The sequence below is a fragment of the Mus musculus genome, chromosome 15 (assembly GCF_000001635.26).
Source record: "Mus musculus strain C57BL/6J chromosome 15, GRCm38.p6 C57BL/6J".
In the NCBI taxonomy this organism is placed as follows: Eukaryota; Metazoa; Chordata; class Mammalia; order Rodentia; family Muridae; genus Mus; species Mus musculus.
In genome coordinates this window covers 97,873,780-97,895,386 of record NC_000081.6, presented here as the reverse complement: position 1 = coordinate 97,895,386, position 21,607 = coordinate 97,873,780, and the positions used below count along the sequence as shown (strand labels likewise).

The 21,607-nt window shown below is 49.9% G+C and overlaps 1 protein-coding gene and 1 long non-coding RNA gene across 2 annotated transcripts in view; one reads left to right on the top strand and one right to left on the bottom strand.

The window, feature by feature from the left end:
- The window catches only part of Vdr (vitamin D (1,25-dihydroxyvitamin D3) receptor), a 53,870-nt gene that overhangs the window by 12,910 nt on the left and 19,353 nt on the right, over positions 1-21,607 (top strand). The window contains exons 2-4 of the mRNA NM_009504.4: positions 6,899-6,974; positions 10,446-10,593; positions 18,533-18,663. Coding sequence (NP_033530.2) covers positions 10,448-10,593; positions 18,533-18,663 — 277 coding nt within the window. The 5' untranslated portion in view covers positions 6,899-6,974; positions 10,446-10,447. The remainder of the gene's footprint in view (positions 1-6,898; positions 6,975-10,445; positions 10,594-18,532; positions 18,664-21,607) is intronic.
- Gm52171 lies at positions 11,321-13,689 on the bottom strand. The gene is made up of 4 exons (XR_003951465.1): positions 13,604-13,689; positions 13,321-13,424; positions 11,736-12,118; positions 11,321-11,633 (listed from the first exon to the last, which is right to left on the bottom strand). It is a non-coding gene; the product is annotated as a predicted gene, 52171 (long non-coding RNA).

Sequence of the window (21,607 nt, the reverse complement as noted above, 5' to 3'; positions counted from 1 at the left end):
CAGATTTCTGAGTTCGAGGCCAGCCTGGTCAACAGAATGAGTTCCAGGACAGCCAGGGCTGCACAGAGAAACCCTGTCTCGAAAAAAAAAAACAACCAAACAAACAATCAAGTAGCAGCCAGGGAGATAGCTCAGTGGTGCAATGCTTGTGTGGCATGCTCAAGGCTGTAGTTTCAGTCCCCAGTACAAACATAAGGTAACGGAACCCAGTGTACACCACTGTGAGGTTAAGAAGAAACGTCATTGCCTCCTTGCCCTCCAGTGGGTCCCTAGAGGGATCTACACACAAGGATGACAAGCGCTTGGGCAAATGAAAGGTATGGGGGTGTTCTAACCAAAACTGGGGTGCAGCTGGTGTTGCTTGGGGTGCAGCTGGTGTTGCTTGGGGTGACTGCTGGTGTCCTCTAAGGCTGAGGTTCTTCCACTTGGCCCAGGCCTTGAGAAGCTGCTTGGACACATGGTGACACCTCTCTCCTCACTAAGGACCCAGTTGGTCCCTCATGGGAGCTGGACCTTGTCACGCCTACTTATCTCAGAGAAGCCTGGAGCCTCTCACTGATTCCAATGCAGGCCTCAGAACCTGTCCCACCTAGAATGAATGAAAAGCCAGTGAAGGTCTCACTGCAGCCGGCATTAGGCCCTCTGACAGGATCTTCTAGGACCCGGGGCAGTCAGGGTTTCAGGGTACCACATCTCTGATGGTTACCTCCCAGCTCCAGCCCCTGGGACTTGCCTTTCCCTGTGTGGTGGGCAGGAATAGGGTGAAGGTCACCTGTGTCCTCATAGCAGACAGGGAGACAGCTGGGGGCCTGCATGAATTCAGTCCCTCTGTGGTGAGGACAGAGGTGTGAAAGGGGACAGATGCCAGATTTTGACCAGGGGTTAGTAAAGAGTAGCGACTGATAAACCACAAGCAAAATCTTCCTTATGGAGAGAACCTAGGAAAGCCTATCTTCCTGTGGAGATACACAGGCCAGTTTCTCTGCTTATTTAGAAAGAGAGAAACGATCCATCTTCCTCCAGTCTGAGAAGCCAGTGTTTTATAAGCCATGGCAAATGGATGGACTAGCTAGTTATTTAAGCAGCCTGGCAAATGTGTGATTTCCTGAGCAACATCTGGGATGGAGATCTTAGGGCGGAGTGTAGGATTCCTGCCCTCCCCAGTCTAGACCCTGCCGCCCCTCTCATTCTTCTGGCCGATCTAGCAAACACAGCTTCTGTGGTGATGATGGCCTTTCGGGCATCTCCTCTGGTCCTCACAGCAGACCCAACGGTGGAGCACTGCTGTGTCACTATTTGTGGATGAGCAGCCAGGGAAGGACACTGAGGGACAGGGATTAGGTAGTAAACAGTATCCAGCTGGCTTTTAGAGGCCAGGCTGCCAGTGTCTTAGAACTCACAAGGACCTGGAGTATTACGTGGTCACTGATGCAAAAAGAACCTGAGTGACAGAAGTGGCATCATCTTCAGCAGGGAAATAAGGAAACAAACAAACAGACCTGGCCAGGGTCAACTAAGGGCAGGGAGCCAAGGACCTCCAAATATTCGGGCTTCTTCCTGAGCGCCAATGAATCAGCCTCCAGAACTTCTGCAAGCATCCCAGCCTGGAGAAAGAGGCACAGGGCACCCAAAGCTGGGCTTGGGAATGCCTTGTGTAGTGTTGTTTCTGCTTTGCTTTGTTTTGTTGAGACAGGGTTTCTCTGTGTAGCCCTGGCTGTCTTGGAACTGGCTCTGTAGATCAGGCTATCCTCAAACTTACAGAGATCCACCTGCCTCGGCCTCCCAACTGCAGGGATTAAAGGAGTGCACAGCAGGCCCTCACCCCACCAGGGGATGTCTCAAAAGAAGAACCATTGTATCTACTGTGCAGTGAATTTTTACTGTTGATGTTGTTTTAAAAAACAAAGACGAATTTAGCTCTCAGCTAAATCAGCAATTGCAGGGTTAGATACTCACAGGAGTCCGGATTTCCCTATATGCTTGGGGTTGATCTAGTTTTTATTTCTTGATCTCCAAGTCACTGGGGGGAAATCCCCCTTCTCCCACCAACTTTGACCTATACCAGACATCCCTGAGAAGCTCCCACCTGGATATCCTGGGAAGTTGGGCCCACATGGAGGAAGATCAGGCCAGGTGTAGCTTCTTCCCGTCTCCGTGGCTTCTAGCAATCCTGACTCCTTGCCCACTGGCTATGAAGGCTGAAGCCAAGAGCTGTGTGTATGGAGATGGAGGAGAGTGTGTAGACCTCAGCCACCTTTCTATTTCTCAGTATTTGTTGTATGAGCCGGGTTGATATCAATTGTTCACGACATTGTAATCAGGGCTTTTACAGGTGCCTTCCCACAACCGCCTTAAAGAATGAACCCCATCCTATGTATGGCGCATTATTCTTAGGCCAGGGGGTGGGGTGAGGAGGGGTGGGGAGGAAACACTGTCTTGTTCTGTAGCCTTAGATTAGTCTCTTTCCTTCTGAGGGCCTCAGTTTCCCTCAACTGTCAAACCCGAGAGATTGGTGTTGTGTCTCAAGATGGGACTGACTCCCTGTGTGCCTCACCAGCCCCTGGGGCTGCCCACACTTTCCAGCGACGATGGGGCCTCCTGCCTGTTACCCTGAGAGCAGTAATCAGCCCAGAAATCTTGTTGACAAAGCTGAGGGCAGCGTTTCCACTGGAAAAAAAAAGCAGCTTGCAGGAATAATTGTTGCTGATAAGAAGTAAAAATCCTCCCAGCAAGCCTCGAGTCTCCTGTCTCGTCGCCTGTGGCCTCCCAGCTCTGAATTTTGTCCAATTCTGAGACACCCAGACGTGACAGGACCATCAGCCAAGGGATTCTTGGAAAATGGGAATTTGTAGCCTGGCTTCTATGGCATGACTGTCTAGCCATTGACGCTGTGGGGTACCAGGTCATGACTTTGAAGGGTTCTCAAGAGATATATATCAGAGATAGATAGTCTCAAAATGGCTGATTAAGAACTTAGACTTCCTGTTAATGGCTGGGGCGGTCAGCCACTGGATTTACTATTTTTCAGTTAGAGGTTAAATATGTTTGTTAAGCATAATAAATGTGCTGAGGCGCTGCCGTGCTGAGGACAGAGGCAGCAGCAGGCTGTTGTCGTTGTGGTTGCGCACAGGTGGCCGCACACAGGCTTCTGCCAGCCCCTTCCCTCCCACAGAGGCAGGCACAGCCTCGCCTTGTAGAAACCATGAGCTTACCTGGGGATCAATGAAATCGAAATGAGCCTAGAGTTTCCTACCCCTCGGAGGCTACCCCATTCACACCATTACATTGTAGGTTTTGTTATTTGCTGACTGGTGGCAGAAGGGTCATCTTTTCTAATTGCACAATGATCCCATGTGGTGGCCCCTCTAAGCCCTACCAAAAAGACCCCAAGGGAATGGCTTATTAGGCTCTTCCGAAAGAAGCTGGTCCAGCACAGCAATTGAAACCTACATGGCTTCTGTACATAATGAGCTTTCTAAAATTCATCCAAAGAGAGTGAGTCGACATGAGAGACATTTCTTCTTTTTCATTAAAACCAACAGGAATGTTCTAGGAAGGCCCTAAGATGGTTGGGTTAGGTGGCGGTAGCTCACCTTTCAGTGATGAGATTTTCTGACACAACTGGTAACCATAGGGGCTTCACATTGGGAACTGTAGCCTGCATAAGCTATTTCCCAGCCGTTCTCACTTGTTCTCAATCTACAGTGTAGAGGTGGGGACCGTGAGCAAGAAGTAATTTAGATGCAGTTTGATTGGACAGTACTTTCTCCCCTTTCCTATTTCACTCTGCTCCCTGACCCCAACCCCAGCTTCTAGGAGATAATGCTGAGATTGGGTCTAGAGGTATAGACAGAATGGGGTATGGAGGGGGTGGGGCAGAAGGATGGAAGTGTGTCACAGTGGCTGGCCCTGATACCGCTATGCCTAGGTGACGAGTTAGAAGGGTCATACAGAGCACATGCCAGACAGAGAAAGATGGTAACATTTTAAAATAAAGATTAAAAAAGTAAGAGACAGGCATGTACACACAAGTCCACGTGCAGAGTTCTTAGCAGGCATGTAGGCCTGCTCACCCTAGAGGAGCCGCTGTGCAGTTCTCTCTGTAGGTGTGAAGGTCAGGAAGAGGGATTCTCTCTCCTGTGGAGAAATGGCTTAGTTTGCAGTTTCCTTCTAGAAAGAGTAGGGGCTTTGAACAAGTGTCAACCATTAAAAAGCCGAGTTTTGATCACTGTGGTCCCAAGCTGGCTGAAACTCATTGTCCACTTGGGGTATATTGGGGGAATATTGGGGTCATACTGTTCACCGGGCGCTATACTCTTCCTGTTTATTAGCATCTAAAGATGAGCATGCCACCCAAGTATGCTGCGGCTTATCAGGGGCCAATTTCAGTGACGATCTGTTGCATTGGGAGCTGGAGAAGACGTCAGTGGTTAGCCCCTTTCCAGCTTCAGGTCATCTGCACACTCACAACTCAGTCACCCTCAGAACCCTGAAGGGAGGTTCTAGCGTGAGTACAGGGCTTCATCTGAGCTCAGGGTCTTCGCTGCCAGAACGTGGCACCTATAGCTTGAACCGCGCAAGTGGGGGCGCCAGGGTGGCAACGGTTGTGACATCGGTGCTGGGCAGGAACTGTGTGATCTCATTTCTTGCTAAGGCAAGGTCAGGGCTAGGTCAGGGTTAGGAGCAGGTGGCTCTGGGGACAGCCCCAGCAGAATCAGTGGGGTATTCTCTGTGCTCAGAGTAGATTTACAGGACAGGGGACATGAAGTGCTTTTTTCCACTGGTCCCCATTTTAAGCCTGTGTCTCTGACCCAGTTTCATATCAACTTGACCTTGGACCCAGAAGCTGACGCGAACGTAATTTCTCCTGAAAGGCCCATCTAGTGTTTGATTGGACAGCAGATGAGTGTGTGGTGGACAGAATTTCCCAGATGAGGGAACTGACATCAATTCTTCCCTCAGGATCAAGGGATTGTTGTCTGTGTTGTCTCCCGACTTAGTAGACAATAAGGCTGTCCAGGCTTAAGGCTGGGGACGCAGCTGAGCAATTTCCCACTGGGAGTGTGGATGGAGACTCAGCTAAGCTCCAAACAGTCCGCTTCCCTCGGTTTTCCCATCCCTAAAACAGGGATAATGACAGTGCTGCCTAATGAGGGCGTGGTTAGGCTTAACTAGTGAAGCCTGTGAAGGTCCTGGAGCAGAGCCCAGTACAGAGCCGTAGGTGTCTGCTCTGATGACTGTCACCGGGAATGGGAGGAGTTTGTAGAAGGCAACTCTGGCGATGGAATCAGCTTGCCCTCGTTTGCCCTTGCTGGTACCACCCACCGGTGAAAGACGCTCTGAACTTTGGTTTGGGTATCTATAAAATGAGAGTTCTCCCCTTGCCCCCCCTCCCCCCAGCTCAAAGACTACTGTGAGGATTAAACTAAATAAAGTATGTATCGCTTGGCAGTTCTAGAATGTGTTAGATAGACTCCAGACTTTTTTTTTTCCTTTTAAGTTCAAGGGTGATGGTCTACCTGAATGAACCCTGACCTCTGAAAGCCTTAGTGGTTGAAGACAGGAAAGCAGTGACCCCCTTCTTACCCATTGTTCTCACCATAGACTTCCTAAGAAGCAGGAAGGAAGCCTAGTAAATTCATACACCACTGGGCAGTGTGGTCTCAGACCCATGAGCCACGGGAACAGAGGGGACACCTGTCTGGCCTGGTTTCCCCCAGCAGACACACCTCCCATCACTCATAGCCTGCAGTGGGGCAGCCTAGATCCGATCATATTGTCTAACCTTTACCTCTTTACCTCCTAAGGAACTGGTGGTACCCAAGGGTTAGCCAAGGCTTGGTGACTTGGAATTCTAGGGTTGGTCCCAGGTCTTAGAGGCCTCCTAGGCTGTTCCCTCCCCTACCTAGTCAGGCCACTGTGAAACAGATCTCTGGAGAGCAGCAATAGCCGGCAGACTGGACCCTTTCCGCTTGGGGTGTGGTTTAAAGTACCTTTCTAGGGCTCAGGTACCAGGACCCTCACGTATACATTTCCACACTCACCTCCTAGTGTTATCGGGAGGGAGTGTTGTGTGAGCATATGTGTACGAATCTGTCTGTCTCACAGTAGATAGATGGAGGAAGAGTGAAATTTTTCCAAACCCACCTTGGAAACCAGTCGTGCCTCTAGGACCTTGAGTCTGGACCATGGATCAGTCCTGTCTCAGGCTTTGCCTGTCTGGAGAAGAGCTGACAGTGGCAGGAAACATCCTGTTGGAAGTCTGTGTGGCGCGGTCTCTTCCATTCCCACTCTCACTCTCCACAACAGATCACAGATGCCTGCCCATGGCGACACCCCAGAGGCCAGGGCCCCGGGCTGGCATCACAACCCTCGTAGTTCCCAGCACTGAAAGTCTTTGCAGTCCTACCTGGCTCACCATCTAGCCCTCAGCTGCATTCTAGGCTGCCCTGTGTTCTACTTTCCAGAGTCTCCCCCAAATCTGCAAGGGGCAGCAGGGGCATCCTGTCTGTCTCAGACAGGGGAGCTATGTGGGAGGAAGCAGAAGGGAGAAAGAGGAGATGGGACATGCATCCAGGAAAGACCGAGCACACGGGAGGACCCCACTGACCAGGAGGGAGCTCTAATTCCCACCCTGTTCCAATTGCCACCCTCGCTTCCTGCAACAGTTGCGTGCCGCTTGCCCTCTGCCTTAAGGGACAGCCATTCTGATTGCTATCCAGTTCACTCCTCATCATCCCTGACAGCAACAGCTGTCCCCAAAGACACTTTCTTCCTGTTTTTATCTCAGGCCTGAATTCCCCTGGCAGGTCTTGTGCGCCATGTTGGGCTCCTTAAAGGACTGGTTTGGGAGATCGAAGATACCTTGGGTAAAATGTCTCCCCCTTGTTCATTTCAGAGTTCTTTTGGTTGGACAGATCTGTGAGTCTTCCCAGGAGAGCACCCTTGGGCTCTGCTCGCCCCTGCTCCTTCAGGTACGTGTGTCCTCAACAACCACAAGCTCTTTAGACGTCTCTGTGTGTTTGGGTGGCAAGGAGAGGTCACTGAAGAGTAGCAGGCAGAGGGAGGGCAGGAACGCTGGCCAGCCTTTGCACATATGGGGCCCATAGCAGCAAAACCTGTGGCTGGGACTCCGGTGTGGGGGACAGGGTAAGAGCTGGAGCTCCCTCAGGGTCAGTGGGGTCCTCCAGTGTGTTTGATCTTCCTGGATGTGCGTCCCATCTTCTCTTTCCCTTCTGCACACCGTGTTCTCTACCTGTGCCTCCTGGAACGTCTAGCGTCCAGAACCCTGGAGTCCTGAGCGTCCCCACTCTATCTGGATTCTGGTGAAGCACTGGCTTCCTAGTTGTAGTAATAGCCCCAGGCAGAGCTGGCCGTTCTCTCTGCTCTCCTGCAATGATCTTCTTCGCTCTGGGCCCCTTGCTGCCAGATCTGGCCTTTCTTTCCAGCCAAGTGCAATCAATGGCTCCCAGCCCCATGCCAGGAGATCCCCGATGAGAAGGCACTGCCTCTCCCGTGGCAGCACTGCACTGTGCCATGCTGTGGCTCCGTAGCTCCAGCTGGCTTGCATCACAACCTCTTCAATGAGATCATGCGATGTTGGACTCGTCTTGTTGGACTGAACTAACTGGTACTCTCCCTCAGCTCCCATTTAACTCTCTTTTCCCATCAACCCCCCAGGACGCCAGGGGCCCAGCTGACCCCAGCTCTGTAGTAACACTATGGTGCGGCAGAGGCATCTCCAGTGACCCGGGGTGAAACCACAAGCATCCCAAACAGCTTCTCCTGTTACCCCATAATGACACTGGGCCCTGAGATCCTTGCCCATATCTTAGATGCCTGCTGTGTCCTAGAATCTTGTAGGAGTCTCCCTGGATGTAGACTCATCCCATTGGCGTGTTCAGCCTTCTGACATCTCAGCGCAACATCACAGCCACAAAGTTCATGCTTGAGAGACACACAATCAAGTTAATAAAACCCATCAAACACACACACACACACGTACACACACATCTTAGGTGTTAAGTAAATTTATATTTTTGTGTGGAGCTACATTTATGGCTACCTTTGGCCACATATGGTGCACGGGCAACAGGTTGCACACATCTATGTAGAGATAACGCTGCCAGACACAAGTCACTTTCCCTTTTATTTTTATTTTGGTTTTTTTTTTTTTTTTTTTTTTTTTTTTTTTTTTTTTTTTGAGGCAGGGTTTCTCTGTATAGCTCTGGCTGTCCTGGAACTCACTTTGTAGACCAGGCTGGCCTCGAACTCAGAAATCCGCCTGCCTCTGCCTCCCGAGTGCTGGGATTAAAGGCGTGCGCCACCGCGCCCGGCCCCTTTTATTTTTAATTGTTTTGAGATTAATAAGTGTTTCAGGGGCTGGAGAGATGGCTCAGTGGTTAAGCGCACTGACTGCTCTTCAAGAGGTCCTTGAGTTCAATTCCCAGCAACCACATGGTGGCTCACAACCCTCTGTAATGAGATCTGATGCCCTCTTCTGGTGTGTCTGAAGACAGTGACATTGTACTCACATACATGACATAAATAAACCCTTTTAAAAAGCACATATTCGCGGGCTGTTGGGTTGGCTCAGTGGGGAAAGACACTGGCTGCCAACCTTGGTGAGCTGAGTTTACTCTTGGGGACCCACTGAGTGGCAAGAGAGTCAGCCCACCCCTCCCCTTGTCTTCTGACTCCCACAAGTGTACCACGGCGTGTGTGCAGGGTGCAGGACCTCCCCACAGACGCATGCAAAATAATTAAGTAAGGGTAATTAAAAAATTTACAGAGAGAGCTTTCAGATATGCATAGAAGGCACATAAAGCAATATATATGTGTGTGTATATATATATATATATATATATATATTAATGGAAATGGGATAGATATCTGCCATTCAAAGAGAATATTGCTCCTATATGATGCTGTGTGTTCCTGTCCATCAACAGCTTCATCTCTTTGGGGATTTTCTTTGTTTTTCACTTTTTCCTTTTAATCAAAGTATACGGTATATTTATGTAAGTGTGTATGCACCTGCAGGAATCATAATTCATAAGTCTGAAATGAGCTGCAAAGGAAATATCAGTAATCCCACTCCTGCTGTGTAACAGTTCCCAGGAACAGTTCACTCAGAGTAGCCATCCATGTGGCTTTCTTTGGGGGGGTGTGTGTGACAATGTCATATCCTTGCTTGCCTGCTCCCATTCTTCCTTTGTCACGAAGCTCTTCATGACATAAAAACAAAAGTAAAGTGTCTGAGTCACACATTTGCCAGCGGCAGTAGCTGTCGGCGTGCCTCGCCTCAAGGTTGGGACTTCTCTAGGCTTCCGTCTGGGAGCTGTCACATCCGTACTACCTTACGGCCAGTGTTGGGGAGGTGGTGTTGGGGTGCAACGAAATCAGACTAATGAGCTTTGAGGTCCCACAGCCTCAGAACCTCCCTCTCTCACCTACTATACCTGAGCCTGGGTCAGAAGCAGACATGCATCTCCCTCATCCCTATCTGAGAAGGAGGTGCTCATCCCTCATCCCCATTTCTCTGCTATTTTCCTCCCTACCTTGCCTTGGGTCACATGTCATGAGAGGGTTCACAAGAACTGAGAGATTGAGTCCAAGAGCATTTTAGGGAGACCTGAGGTGTCCTAGAGTCATGTCTGAGCCTCACAACAGTCAGAGGCAGTAAGCAAAGCCAGGGGCCAAATTTACTAATGGAAAAGAAAGGTCAGCCATTTCTTGAGAAGGGCGTACTTGCGTTCCCTGTCTCTCCCTTTTCCTCAAAGTGTGAGATCCATGTCTAGCTGATAATGCCCACTTATAGAATCCATCTCTGAAAACAAAATTAGCTAATTGGTTATGACTCACATCGGTCGGAAGGACATCCAAACTCACACAAAGTGCACCGGAAACAAAGATGGAAAGACGTCACTAAGGGCACGGGGCCCTGGGCTGCCTGGCTGTAAGGAGCAGGCTCTCTCAGGACAAGAGCTTAGGTTTCCACACCCTTGCTCTTCCTCTGTTTCTCTTGGAGGCCACACTGAGTAAGACACTGGCTCTGATCTGCCTGATCAAGTCGGCTGGGTGGGAGCCTGTGCCAAGGGGTGTGCACACATTTCTGCAGATCACCCCCAAAAGCATACCGTCTCTTCTGATGAGGACAGTGGGGTACAGGGATGCCCACTGCCTCTCCCAAAGGAGCTGGCAGGTACAGGGTTTGGATGTGGTGTGATCCTGAGCTTTGTTCTTTCTGCCTTGGTGAGGACAGCCATGCAGCAAGGGCTCCAAAGAACTCTGACTTTACTCTGTCTCCAGGAAAGCTCTCCACCAAAGAACTGCCACCCACTCTCCACCAGGAAGGGAAGGGTGGCCGGTGGCTATGCTGAAGGTGCCAGCTGCTTTTGGCATTGACTCTCACTGTGGCTGTGGCCTGCCTGCTCTTCTTACAGGGATGGAGGCAATGGCAGCCAGCACCTCCCTGCCTGACCCTGGTGACTTTGACCGGAATGTGCCTCGGATCTGTGGAGTGTGTGGAGACCGAGCCACGGGCTTCCACTTCAACGCTATGACCTGTGAAGGCTGCAAGGGTTTCTTCAGGTGAGTCCCCTCTCTAGAGGGAAGGAAGGCAAGCCTTTCCCTCAGGTGAGTCCCTCCAGAGGGAAGGAAGAGAGAGAGAGGCAAGCCTTTCCCTCAGGTGAGTCCCTCCAGAGGGAAGGAAGAGAGAGAGAGGCAAGCCTTTCCCTCAAGAGGGCCTCTGTGCTTTCTGTGGAACATGGTGGCTCTCCCGGTTACTGAGAGCAACGGGGGTCTTTTCTCCTTGGATCTTCTCAGTCCCACCGTGTCCTCTGACCCCTCAGAAATTGCCTTCCTGAGGTGGTTATTTCTTTTTACTAGGCCTTGACCCCGCTGCACTGAACAACATGTCTGTGTCCTTTTGAATGACCCTTCTTGCTGAGAGCTACAGCTTCCTCATTTAAGAGCCAGCCATGTCTTGGGGGAAGCCCCAGAATTTGGCCTTTCTGCTTGCCTCTTCATCCCTCTAAACTCTTCCATGGAACGAGAGAGACTAGAGCCTTCAATGGTTACCAAACCCGGTCTGTGCTGGACTCTTCACCCATAGGCTGCTTTACCTAGGTGAGCCAGTGGCAGCTTGCCAGTCAATATCAGGGGTGTACACCATTCCTGTTAGGTCAGTCAGGGCCAGTGTCTGCTTCAGCATTCTTTTTTAAATGTATTATTTATTCTTCTCTCATATATACTACATCCAGACAGCAGGTCCCCCTACCCAGCCCTACCCCCCACCTCCCCTTTTTTCCTGGTCCACTCCTCCCCTGGTTCCCTTCAGAAAATGACAGGCCTCCCAGGGATATCAACTGAGCATAGCATATCAAGTTCCAGTACTCTTCTTATGTGACCCCAGGATTGCAGGCAAAGACTATATGTTGACAGTACTGGGAGGGTCCAAAGATGGCCTTTCAAAAAAGCCAGGGATGGAGGACTAGAAAGAATGGGAGAAGGGGATCCAGGAAGCAGGAAGTTTGAAAAATTACCATTCAGCTTGTATTGGAAAGAGAATATTCCAGAAGCAACTCCCTGGGACATAACTAGTGACTGCAGGCAGGTGGAAGAACAGGGCACTGTCAGGAAAATCAAGTTTGTAAAAGCAAATCAAGTTCAGAACCAGACGACGAAGCTCAGCCTGGTAGTACAAAGTGGTGGGAAGTGGTAGGTAAACTCACCTGGCTTAGTGAGAGAGAGAATCTGCGTCCGGGTCCCTGGTATGGGACACTCCTCCATCACAGGGGTCTGACTCACCAATCCTTTACTGGGGAGCCAGTGTTCCATGGCCTGGAGCAATTTTGATCTCTGGGCACTAGGGTTTCTGTTAGTGCTAATTACCTATTTGGCCTGGCACAGACTCCCCTCTTGGCTTCCCAGAAAGCTGCTCCCTAGTTAGGGAACCAGACCAAGAGTGTCGCTGGCTATTGTCTCGTAGTCACATCTGTTAGGCCTCACGGCAGTGTGAAACCCACACTGCTGAAGGGTAGGTCTTCCAGAGTTCAAGTCCTAAGTGCCAGGTGCCACCTGGACTCCTTGCTGCCAGTGCAGGCGGGGCAGCCACCTATGGAGAGACACAGGAGAGTCTGGGTGCACTCTGAGACCAACACCGTCGTAAAACTGGTCAAGAGGCCATTGAGTGCTGTCCATGCCATCAATTTAATGCCCACCTTCCTTAATCATTCTGAATGCCCCTGTGTTTCAGTTAACCGACTCTACACACATGCCCACATCTGAGATTTAGTGACATGATATGCAGAAAGTATAGAATACAGACAGGGTGGCATATGACTTTTCGGCCACACGGGCACATGCTAATTCCCCTTGGTGGAAATCTGCCCAATAAAAGTTTCTATAGCCATCTCCCAATACCCATCCTGGTATGTTTTCTTTCAAGCACTCAGTACCCACCAAATTTGAATGGACATAAACCCAGGAGCTGCCACACTTGAGACTCACTAGAGATCACATGTCACCAATCTCTAACTATAATGTTCCAACCGCTCTTGGAGCTGTTTCATTCATTGATGGAGCCCCTTGCTCCCGAGTCACCTTACTCTTCCTATCTGCCTTTCCCCCTGGGACCCAGCTATGGAAAATGGAACCCTAAGGGGCGACTTGGTCGAGAGCTCACTGTGACTTTCCTTGGATTACGTTTGTAATTCTATAAATAAACTGTAAATAAATTCATATAGATGCAGGTGATACTCATTGTGTGTGCGTTCCATGTTTAAAAATGTTCCCAGCTGCCAAAATTTACCAGAACCGATCCTTGCCACACCTGGGTTGTCATTTATGGACAGCACAGAGCTGAATCACCTGGCACACACCCTCTCGGGAAAGGCTGGGCAAGGACACCATGCTTCTCTCTGTTCTAGCTCTCACTCTACACAAACATCTTTGTGTTTTTGTCATCCCCCCTCCCTCCACCCCCGTAGACCTGGAGAGCATGTTAGACAAGTGCTCTCTCTACCACTGAGCTACCTCCCCCTCCATATCTTTCTTTTGGCTGTTTACCCACTTACTGCTATGTTGCCTTTTTGGAAAAGTTTTTATAGTTATTGGTGGTCTTGTTACTTAAAATGGTTCCTAAGTTTAGTACTAAAGTGCTGTGTACTATTAGAATTCAAGAAGCCGTGGTTTGCCTTGTGGAGAAAGCATGTGTGTGAGTTTCCCTCTGTGACCGATGCAGTTTGTTGGTAGCTCATCAATAATAAGCCGGCCCTGTATGTATTTCAACAGGAAGACTTTAGATAGAAAGCATACCTAAATCAAGATGATGAAGAATGTTATAACTCAAGGCTCACAGGTGACAGTGCAGCATCCAGGACTCCAGGGTTGACAGTGGCTTCAGAGACAGATCACTGCTCCTGTGGTAACAAGAATTAGTTGGATAGCCTCCTTTCTCCCCACACCCAGTTCACATAGTTGCTGGAGTACTCCATAGACTTATATCTGCCTATACCCCAAGAGGTGGCTGGCACACAGCCTCCTTGGGACCACAGAGATTCGTGAGACCAAGATACAGTTCTTCAGGAGCTCGGCCTACCTGTCATGGCAGCTATAGGGAGAATTTTTGCCCCGGGCTACTCCCAAGCCCAGGGACAGGCTGTCTTCTTCAGCCATTAGTGTTTGGCTTCTAACTACTGAGACACTAGTTACGGTGAGCCCAGGAAGTCCAAGGCTCAATCAAGTCCAAGGGTGATGGTGAAGTTTGAAGTCTGGGTCATGGTTCAGTTGTTCTGTGGTCGGGAGCTAAGAGTCCAGTGCTGGCCAGTTCCTCCCGTGGACTGTTCCATGTTCTATGCCCTTCCTGTTTTTCTGGAGAAAATGAACGCCAGCGATGATATTTATGGTATAATATAAAAGGCCTGCAAAGTAAACTTGTGAATGCCCAAGGCATCTTGACTATATATTCAACAGGCAGAGCCTAAGAAAGTCCCAAAAGGTGACCAATATGTACAGCTACCTCATAAAATAGTAATGGATAATCTATAGGTTGATGTAGATGAATTTCTGGTAATGAATGTCTCTGTCTAATGTCTGTTGTAAAAACAAAGGCATAAAAGACAAAGAAGGTTGTCCCAGGGACCCTCTGATGAAGAAAGAGAACAAGGTTGAAGAAGATATTCAAGAGGGGGTCCTGGAAGTTAGATTGAGACACAGCTCATTGTCTCCTTTTTGCCTTCCCCATCCTATTAATATCCGTTGACAAAAACCTTGTGGATTGGTGGTGTGGCTCAATGGCAGAGTGTTTGAATATCTTGTACGAGGTTCCTAGATTGGACCCCAATCCTGCAATCAAACAAGCAAACAAACAAGACCAATGTGAAGCTGAGCACTGTGAGCTCCAAAATAGGAAGAAAAAAAAATGTGTTTTCATTTGCTGGCCCCATTGTCCTTGGTGGCCTGGCTGATTATGGGTCTTCCAGTGCACAGTGGGTGAAAGGCAGGAGGGTGAGAGTCCAGGAACACGGGGAGTGGCTCTGCTTTCAGGAACATCGCCCGTTCTTTCTAGCTCTTCTAAGAACTCGTTGTGAAGGAAGCTGAGAAATGGGGAACTGTTTAGTTGATTCAAACACAGAGTACGTAAATGAAGTCAAATGGATAGAAAAGATGACCTTCTGTGGGCCCACGTCGGTGACTCACTGGGAAGTCACTACTGCTGAAGAGAACTTTGTCCAGGTCAACTCTCCCTCTACCAGAGCTACAGGCGGTGGATGGTTATTGGCAGATGGCCCCAAGAGTCATGTGCTTAAAGAAAAGAGACCAAAGCACAGAAGGAAGGGTCAGTAGGAGGTCAAGAGAGACAGCAACACGACAGAGAGAGGCTTCCATTTCCTTTTGGCATCTTTAGGAATCGAGACTATGGGGATTGGGGTGCCAATCTGAGCTGTCTGCATGAATTCCTCCCTCATACCCTGAGCATCCCGTCTGTGAACAGGCAAACTAGAGCAGGAGGCTCACGTGGCTGGATGCTTCCCCTTCACGTCCAACCCATCCAGCCAGGGACCACCAATCACCCAATCTTCCTCACTCACCCCAGAGGAGTCTTTCAGACAACCTCTGCCTCTCTCTGCTCTTGTGTTGGGAAGGCATGTGTTTGATGGTTGCTCCATTCTGGGCCGAGAGGTGATAGATTCATAATGGAGAGCCCCGAGTGTAAGACCAGAAGCTTTGGAGTCCTGCAGGTCTTCACTATACTAAGTTGTTGTCCTTGTTAACTATGGGGCATTAAGTCTTCATTATGCCTTCTGGCACTGCTGATAGAATCAAGACAGTAATTATTCCGCCAAATAACTATAGCACCAAACTATCACTAAGGGTGCTAGGGAGAAACGTCAGACGTTGGTAGGGAGGACTCTGGGGTAGAATAGCTGCTATGGACCTCTTGTAAAATCTCACGTTCTGAGATGCTTCTCTCTGTGTGTTTGCTGTGTTGACTTAGGTGTGTGTGTGATGGGTTAGCAGGGATCTCTGGCGGGGGTGGGAGGGCAGGAGAGGCTCAGGATAGAAATAATTAGACATCAGAAGAGAAATGAAGGCTGGGCCGATGGGCTCCGAGGGAACTTCCCTTCAGTCAAAGACTCTGGAACTGAACTGGACTGTGGTTACTGCCATGCCTGTAGCTCTAGACATCAGAAGAAACAGCACACAATGCCACAATGATCTGGGCCTCTGATGTCTGCTGAGTCCTTGGCTGGGCACCCAAAATGTGAGCGAGGGGCATGACGTCAGCTTCCAGGGTCTCGAGGAAACGGGTGAAACTGACAGTCTTCACTCTCCTTCACACTCCTGATCTACCCACGGGATAGATCTCTAGCCTGGGCATTTAAGGGTTCATGCCTTCCAGAAAGCAGTGCTGTGGTCTTGACCAGTGGTAACCTTCCTGAGAGTTCTGATAAGCATCTGCTGAGAGTCCATCAGTATTGCTGCAAATGGCCATGTCAGGTGGCTTTGCCCGAGTTTACTTGGCTATATTTGACAAAGAGAACTGGTCTATTTTGAAGTACACAACGCATTGTGTTCTCTCTCTCTCTCTCTCTCTCTCTCTCTCTCTCTCTCTCACACACACACACACACACACACACACACACACACTGTGAAGTGAGATAAATACAACAATCAACTTAGGTAATGTGTTCCTGATCTCACACACTCTCCCGTATCTAGGACTCCACACAGCTCCTGTGCCCTGCCCAGGCACTGAGATCTCTAAAACCTAGCCACAGTCAGAACCCAGAGGGCACTTGACACCATGTTGCTGGCAGAAGCCACCCACTTCTCAGCCTGAGGCCCTCGCCCCTGGCACTTTATGTTTTTGTGAACTTCTTGTCTCTCTTCTGTTTTGATGAATTGGTCTCTGGCATGAGAACTGGTCAGTGTCCTCTCTAACCCCTGGCTTTCTAGAAACTGCCTCTATATTTAGCCTGGTTGCACCACCCCCGGTCCCCTTCCTGAACTAGGGTATAATTGCCAGCCAGTTAGAGAATGACAGGGTTCAGATGCAGAAGCAGCAGAGGCACCGGGCTCCCGTGGAATGAGAAGGCTCTTGTTTCTCAAAACCAAACTAGCTCATAGGCAATTAGCTTCGGGAGGAAGGCAGGGTAGGGTGTGGATCTTTAGGACAAAGCACAGAGCCAGGGCTGGGTGGCCTGGCTGCCCTGACTCCTTGTGGGCCGAGGCTAGATGACAGCCACATGCCTAAGTGCCCTGAGAAAGTGGGAGGTCAGAGAATAAATTGGTCTCCAAGCCAGCATGGCCTGTGACCCAGAAAACCTCCGTATTAAAGAAGACACACCTAGAAGGCCAGCTCTGGACAGGGTCCTGGTTCTGAGCATGAGGCAGCCAGTGGACTCTCTGTGGCTCTAGAGCATGAGAGGAAAACGCCATCTTCCCAGACACCATTCTTTCCTCCTGCTCCGTATAAGAGGAACTCAGGAAGAGCTGGCTACCATACCTAAAAGTAATAATTATAATTTAAAAGCTTCATAAAGGCACAGGCCACTTCTTGTGTTTGGAAAATTATGACAACACTAAGGGACAGATGTGCTATGAGCGATTCTGTCGCATTCCTGCCTCTGAGACTTCCCTGTTACTATGGTCTATGGCCCCGGACCTTTCTCTCCGAAGCTGCTTCTGTCACAGCGACAGCACTTCAATGAGGATTGAGGCAAGACCACTGGTGCGTGAGGAAACACAGACAGGCCTGTGAAGGGCTCTGGATATTCTGCCTGGTGTCCAAGAAGCCCTCTGCACCACCATAGACCAAAGCTCGAGGTTTTGCCGTGCCACTTTGAAAGGCACACGTCGGAGTGTGTCTTGGCACACATGGTTTGGGAGGGTTCACAGCCAGGACTCTTAGCTAGACACCACAGTGGGTGGACTAAGACCTCAGACAAAATGCCTAGTTTGGGGAACAAAAAGGAAATGAGAATTTGCTCTGAATTAGAAACATCTGGTCTTCCAGGAGGTTTAGAGACTCGTGGGCATTTGTGGTAACAGGTGAAAGAAACCTCAAGAACCACATCGGGAAGCGGGGTGGGGGAGGCACATGGCTCCTGTCCTGGAATAGAGCAATGTGGTAGCTCTGACCTCATTCCTGGGTAACCCTGATGGTTCCCAAGTTTCTTCTTGTCCCCACCAAGGTGGACATTGGCATACCACTCAGTGTCTCCCCTAGCATTTACAAGGGGGGGGGCTAGACGTAAAGCTTCACCACCCCTAATAGCCTGGCCTTATCCACTTAGGTCACAACCCTAGCTCTGATGTTGCCCCCTTGGGTGTCGTCAGTGGATGGTACTAGAGCCAAAGTCCAAAGCCAGTAAAAGGTACTTCCTTCATTCTGGGCCCATTTGGTCTTGAGCCTTGCTCAAGGACCAGCTGACTGGGGCTTGAGTTGTTTGGTTGAGGGCTCAACTTTATTGAGCACTTTGAGTTCTAGCATTGAAAGCAGTACAAGAAGATAGAAGCTGAGCCTCAGGTCCCGCAGACTCTCCAATCTGAAGCCTCAGTTTCTTAGTGAATAGTTTCTTAACCTCACCGACCCCATCTTTTTTTTGTTGTTTGGTTTTTTTTTTTGTTTTTTTTTTTTTTTTTTTTTTTTTGAGACAGGGTTTCTCTGTATAGTCCTGGCTGTCCTGGAACTCACTTTGTAGATCAGGCTGGCCTCGAACTCAGAAATCCACCTGCCTCTGCCTCCCAAGTGCTGGCACTAAAGGCGTGCGCCACCACCACCCAGCTGAGGAAATAGCTATCTTAACCCCCATATTCCAGTCACTGTGAACTGCTAGATTTTGGTTGGTACACCTAGTGCAGGGTGGGGCTTAGGGTCATTGAGGGTGATCCAAGGGAATAGAAAATGGACATCTGAGGACCTTGTAGCCACATCTCCATAGCTACAGCCCCTGGAGGCTGTTCTTGGGACGTAGGAGCCAGAAGGTCAGCAACTCAGTGCAAAATCGTGCTGTCTCGGCAGGCGGAGCATGAAGCGCAAGGCCCTGTTCACCTGCCCCTTCAATGGAGATTGCCGCATCACCAAGGACAACCGGCGACACTGCCAGGCCTGCCGGCTCAAACGCTGCGTGGACATTGGCATGATGAAGGAGTGTGAGTGTCGGGGGTCAGGCGGGAATGGGGTGCGGGGACTGCAGTCACAAGATGGCGGTGGTTACCGTCATCCAGGTTGCTCCACAGAGCTCCTCCCGGACCTACCATGTAACCCCAAGGACTGTGGAGCAGGGCAGGGTATGGGTGAGGCAAAGCTGGCCACAGTGGAGTTTGGAATACATCAAGGAGTTGTGGGTGAAGAAAGAACCCATATAATTCAGCAGAGGCTGGGAGCAGCTCATCTGGGTCCCCTGGGCTGGGAGAGGCTCATCTGGGACCCCTGGGCTGGAGCACGGGCATTGGGTCCGCACTGAAAGCCCCTAGCAGCTCCTCTGGCCCCTGGGCTGGAGCACGGGCACTGGGTCCTCACTGAAAGCCCCTGCATTTCCATTCTGCTTCCTGTGCACAATGATGTCAGCATCTGTCCTCAGACCCCACACCCAGGCTCTAGGACATAGCCCATCATCCTGCTAAGCCATAGGCCTCTAGGCTAGAGGAATGTAAGGAAGGGGAAAGGGGCTGAGGACCCAAGAAGGCACATCAGGAGCCGACCAAAGTCATAGAAAAGAGAGGATGTTTCATGGGAGGAATAAGCAGAACACGCTGTCGATGGGAAGCCGGGGCAGAATCACCTTGACCCTCCTCTGTCCTGATCCCAGCTTCCAGCCAAACACTGGCAGCCCCGGAGTTTCCAGACCTTGCTGCTCATACCACAGGAGCGTGCAGGTCTGGACATGTCATTGCTGCTACCTAGTCACTGCCCCACCCCGGCCCCTGTGTTTATACTGGAGAGTGAGACTAGGAGGCCCTATGCTTGCTAGGAGCTCTCAAACATTCTTAGTGGGTCCTGGTCTGTGCCTTGTACTCTGGTGTACCCCTTGAGAAAAGGTTCCTTCGTGTCCTAAGGTCCCCACCATCCAAGAATGGCTCTGGGTTCCATTGTTGGACTCAGTGGGTTGCTGTTGCTTATTCCTGAAGATCCTCAGAGGCCCAGAAAGGACAAACACCAGGACTGAAGTCGGATAACAAGCCAGTGGTTACCTGGGACTGCAGCTAAGTCAGGACCCTTTTCTAAAACTCCCAAGAGCTCTACTAAGTAGCACCTCAGCTCTCAAGTACCCAGTCAAGAGCCCCTGTCCAAGATATATGATATCTCACGATGGTGCCAGACAGACAGAAGTAGATGGCCTCCTCCAAAGCAGCTTTGGGTCTCATCTATGTACTCCATGAAGTCTCACATGTCCCGTCTTGCCCTCAGTCAGGTGCTCCCAGCAGTGAGCTGTGCGGAGCCGTAGATGGAAAGGCCAGAGATCCGACTAGAACGGAACCATTTCTAGCAGCTCTGGAGGGAATCGTGTTCCCAGGAGATGTAGTTCCTGTCTTGGATGGCTCGTCTTTGGACGTCTGGGCTTGAAATCCCTAGCTTAGAACCTTCCAAACCAGCCCCTGCTCTGGCTTTTGTCCCTTGAGGCTTTGACTCCTCTCAGAAACAATCCCTGTTTTCAAACACTAGGAAGGGCCCTCTATACCCAGTCTGTCTTCTAGCCAGATCGGGGAGCTGGCTCTTCATAGGGAAACAGAGAAGCATAGACAGGCGACAAGGACAGAAACCAGTGTTTATTGACCACCTACTGTGTGCCAAATACTGCAAAGAGAACACAAATTTTCTTCTTAAATTCTCACAGCCCCTAAGCAAAGCGTGTGAATATTACTTTTTTTTTTAAGCAGCTAAGGAAAGTCAAGAGGTTTAGCCTGTTAGGCCTCCGAGCTAACCTGATATCAGCATCTATTCTGCCCTAGGGCTGGCCTGTGGGCTCCATTCCTAGGAAGCTCCCTAGGCACTCCCAATGAGTCAGAGCTTATTTCTTCCCCATGCTCTGCCTGGAGCCCTAAGGAATAGACATAAGAGAGCGTTGTCTTTCTAAAGATTCCTTCGACTCCTAGACGGTTTCATGCCCTTAGAATCCAAGACACTTCATTTTTGAACTCTGTTTCTTATTCTTGCTGTTTTTGAGATGGGGTCTTGCTGTGCAAGCTCGGGTGAGCCTCAGCCCTCTACTTCGGGGTCTTCAATATGGAGTTGGGTTCTTGTGTCTCGCTACATCTGGCCAACTTTGATGTTCCACAGATGCGTATCTTGCCTCCCCGGTTTCCTGAAGGTTGATACAGCACCTGGGACGTAGGGGGTGCTCAGTAAATGTGTTCAATGATTGGATATCCGCTCTCACGATGCTTGCATCTCCTGAACCTCATCGGTCTATAGAGACCAGTGAGCTTAGCCTAGTTCTGATATTGTCTGTGCCATTCATTTGGGAAGACAATGTCATGTCTTCTCCTCTAGTGTTTTGAGGTCACCGGTGACATCATGGCATGTTTTAAAACAGTTCATGTTTGCAGATCTTGGCTTCCCCACTTGAGCCTAGGCTTCACTGGATGGGAGACATATTTTATGTGCAAATAACTATACGAGGCTATCTCATGTCCCCCAAGGGATCTGCAAGGAAGTGGAGACAGTGGCCGATACTGACGGTTCAATGTCCCTCATTGCAGAGTTCACCAGAACCCGGTTACTAGGTTTCTGGGTTCACTTCGAAAGCACATCCTCTAACCAGCCGTAGTGACATCGAAGTGCCAGCTCACCGAGAAAATTGTTTCTAAAATGCCTGAGAGGTTAACAAGCCCTCAGAGTAAATTATTTCACAAATGGACAACAGTGTAGGTGATTATGTGAACGGCGTGTGGCTGTCCCAAGCCAGTGTTGCCTTGTGGAGGCCCTGAATGGGAGCCAGCAAGTCTCAGATTTCACGGCTCATCCCCAAGTAGATGGGCCATGGCTGCTAGTCAATGCAAGCAACTGGGAAGACCGATCTTAAAGATTAACTCTGAACTTTAACTTATTCGTTTATTTGTTTAAGCTGGGGAATGTGTCCTAGCACACACGTGG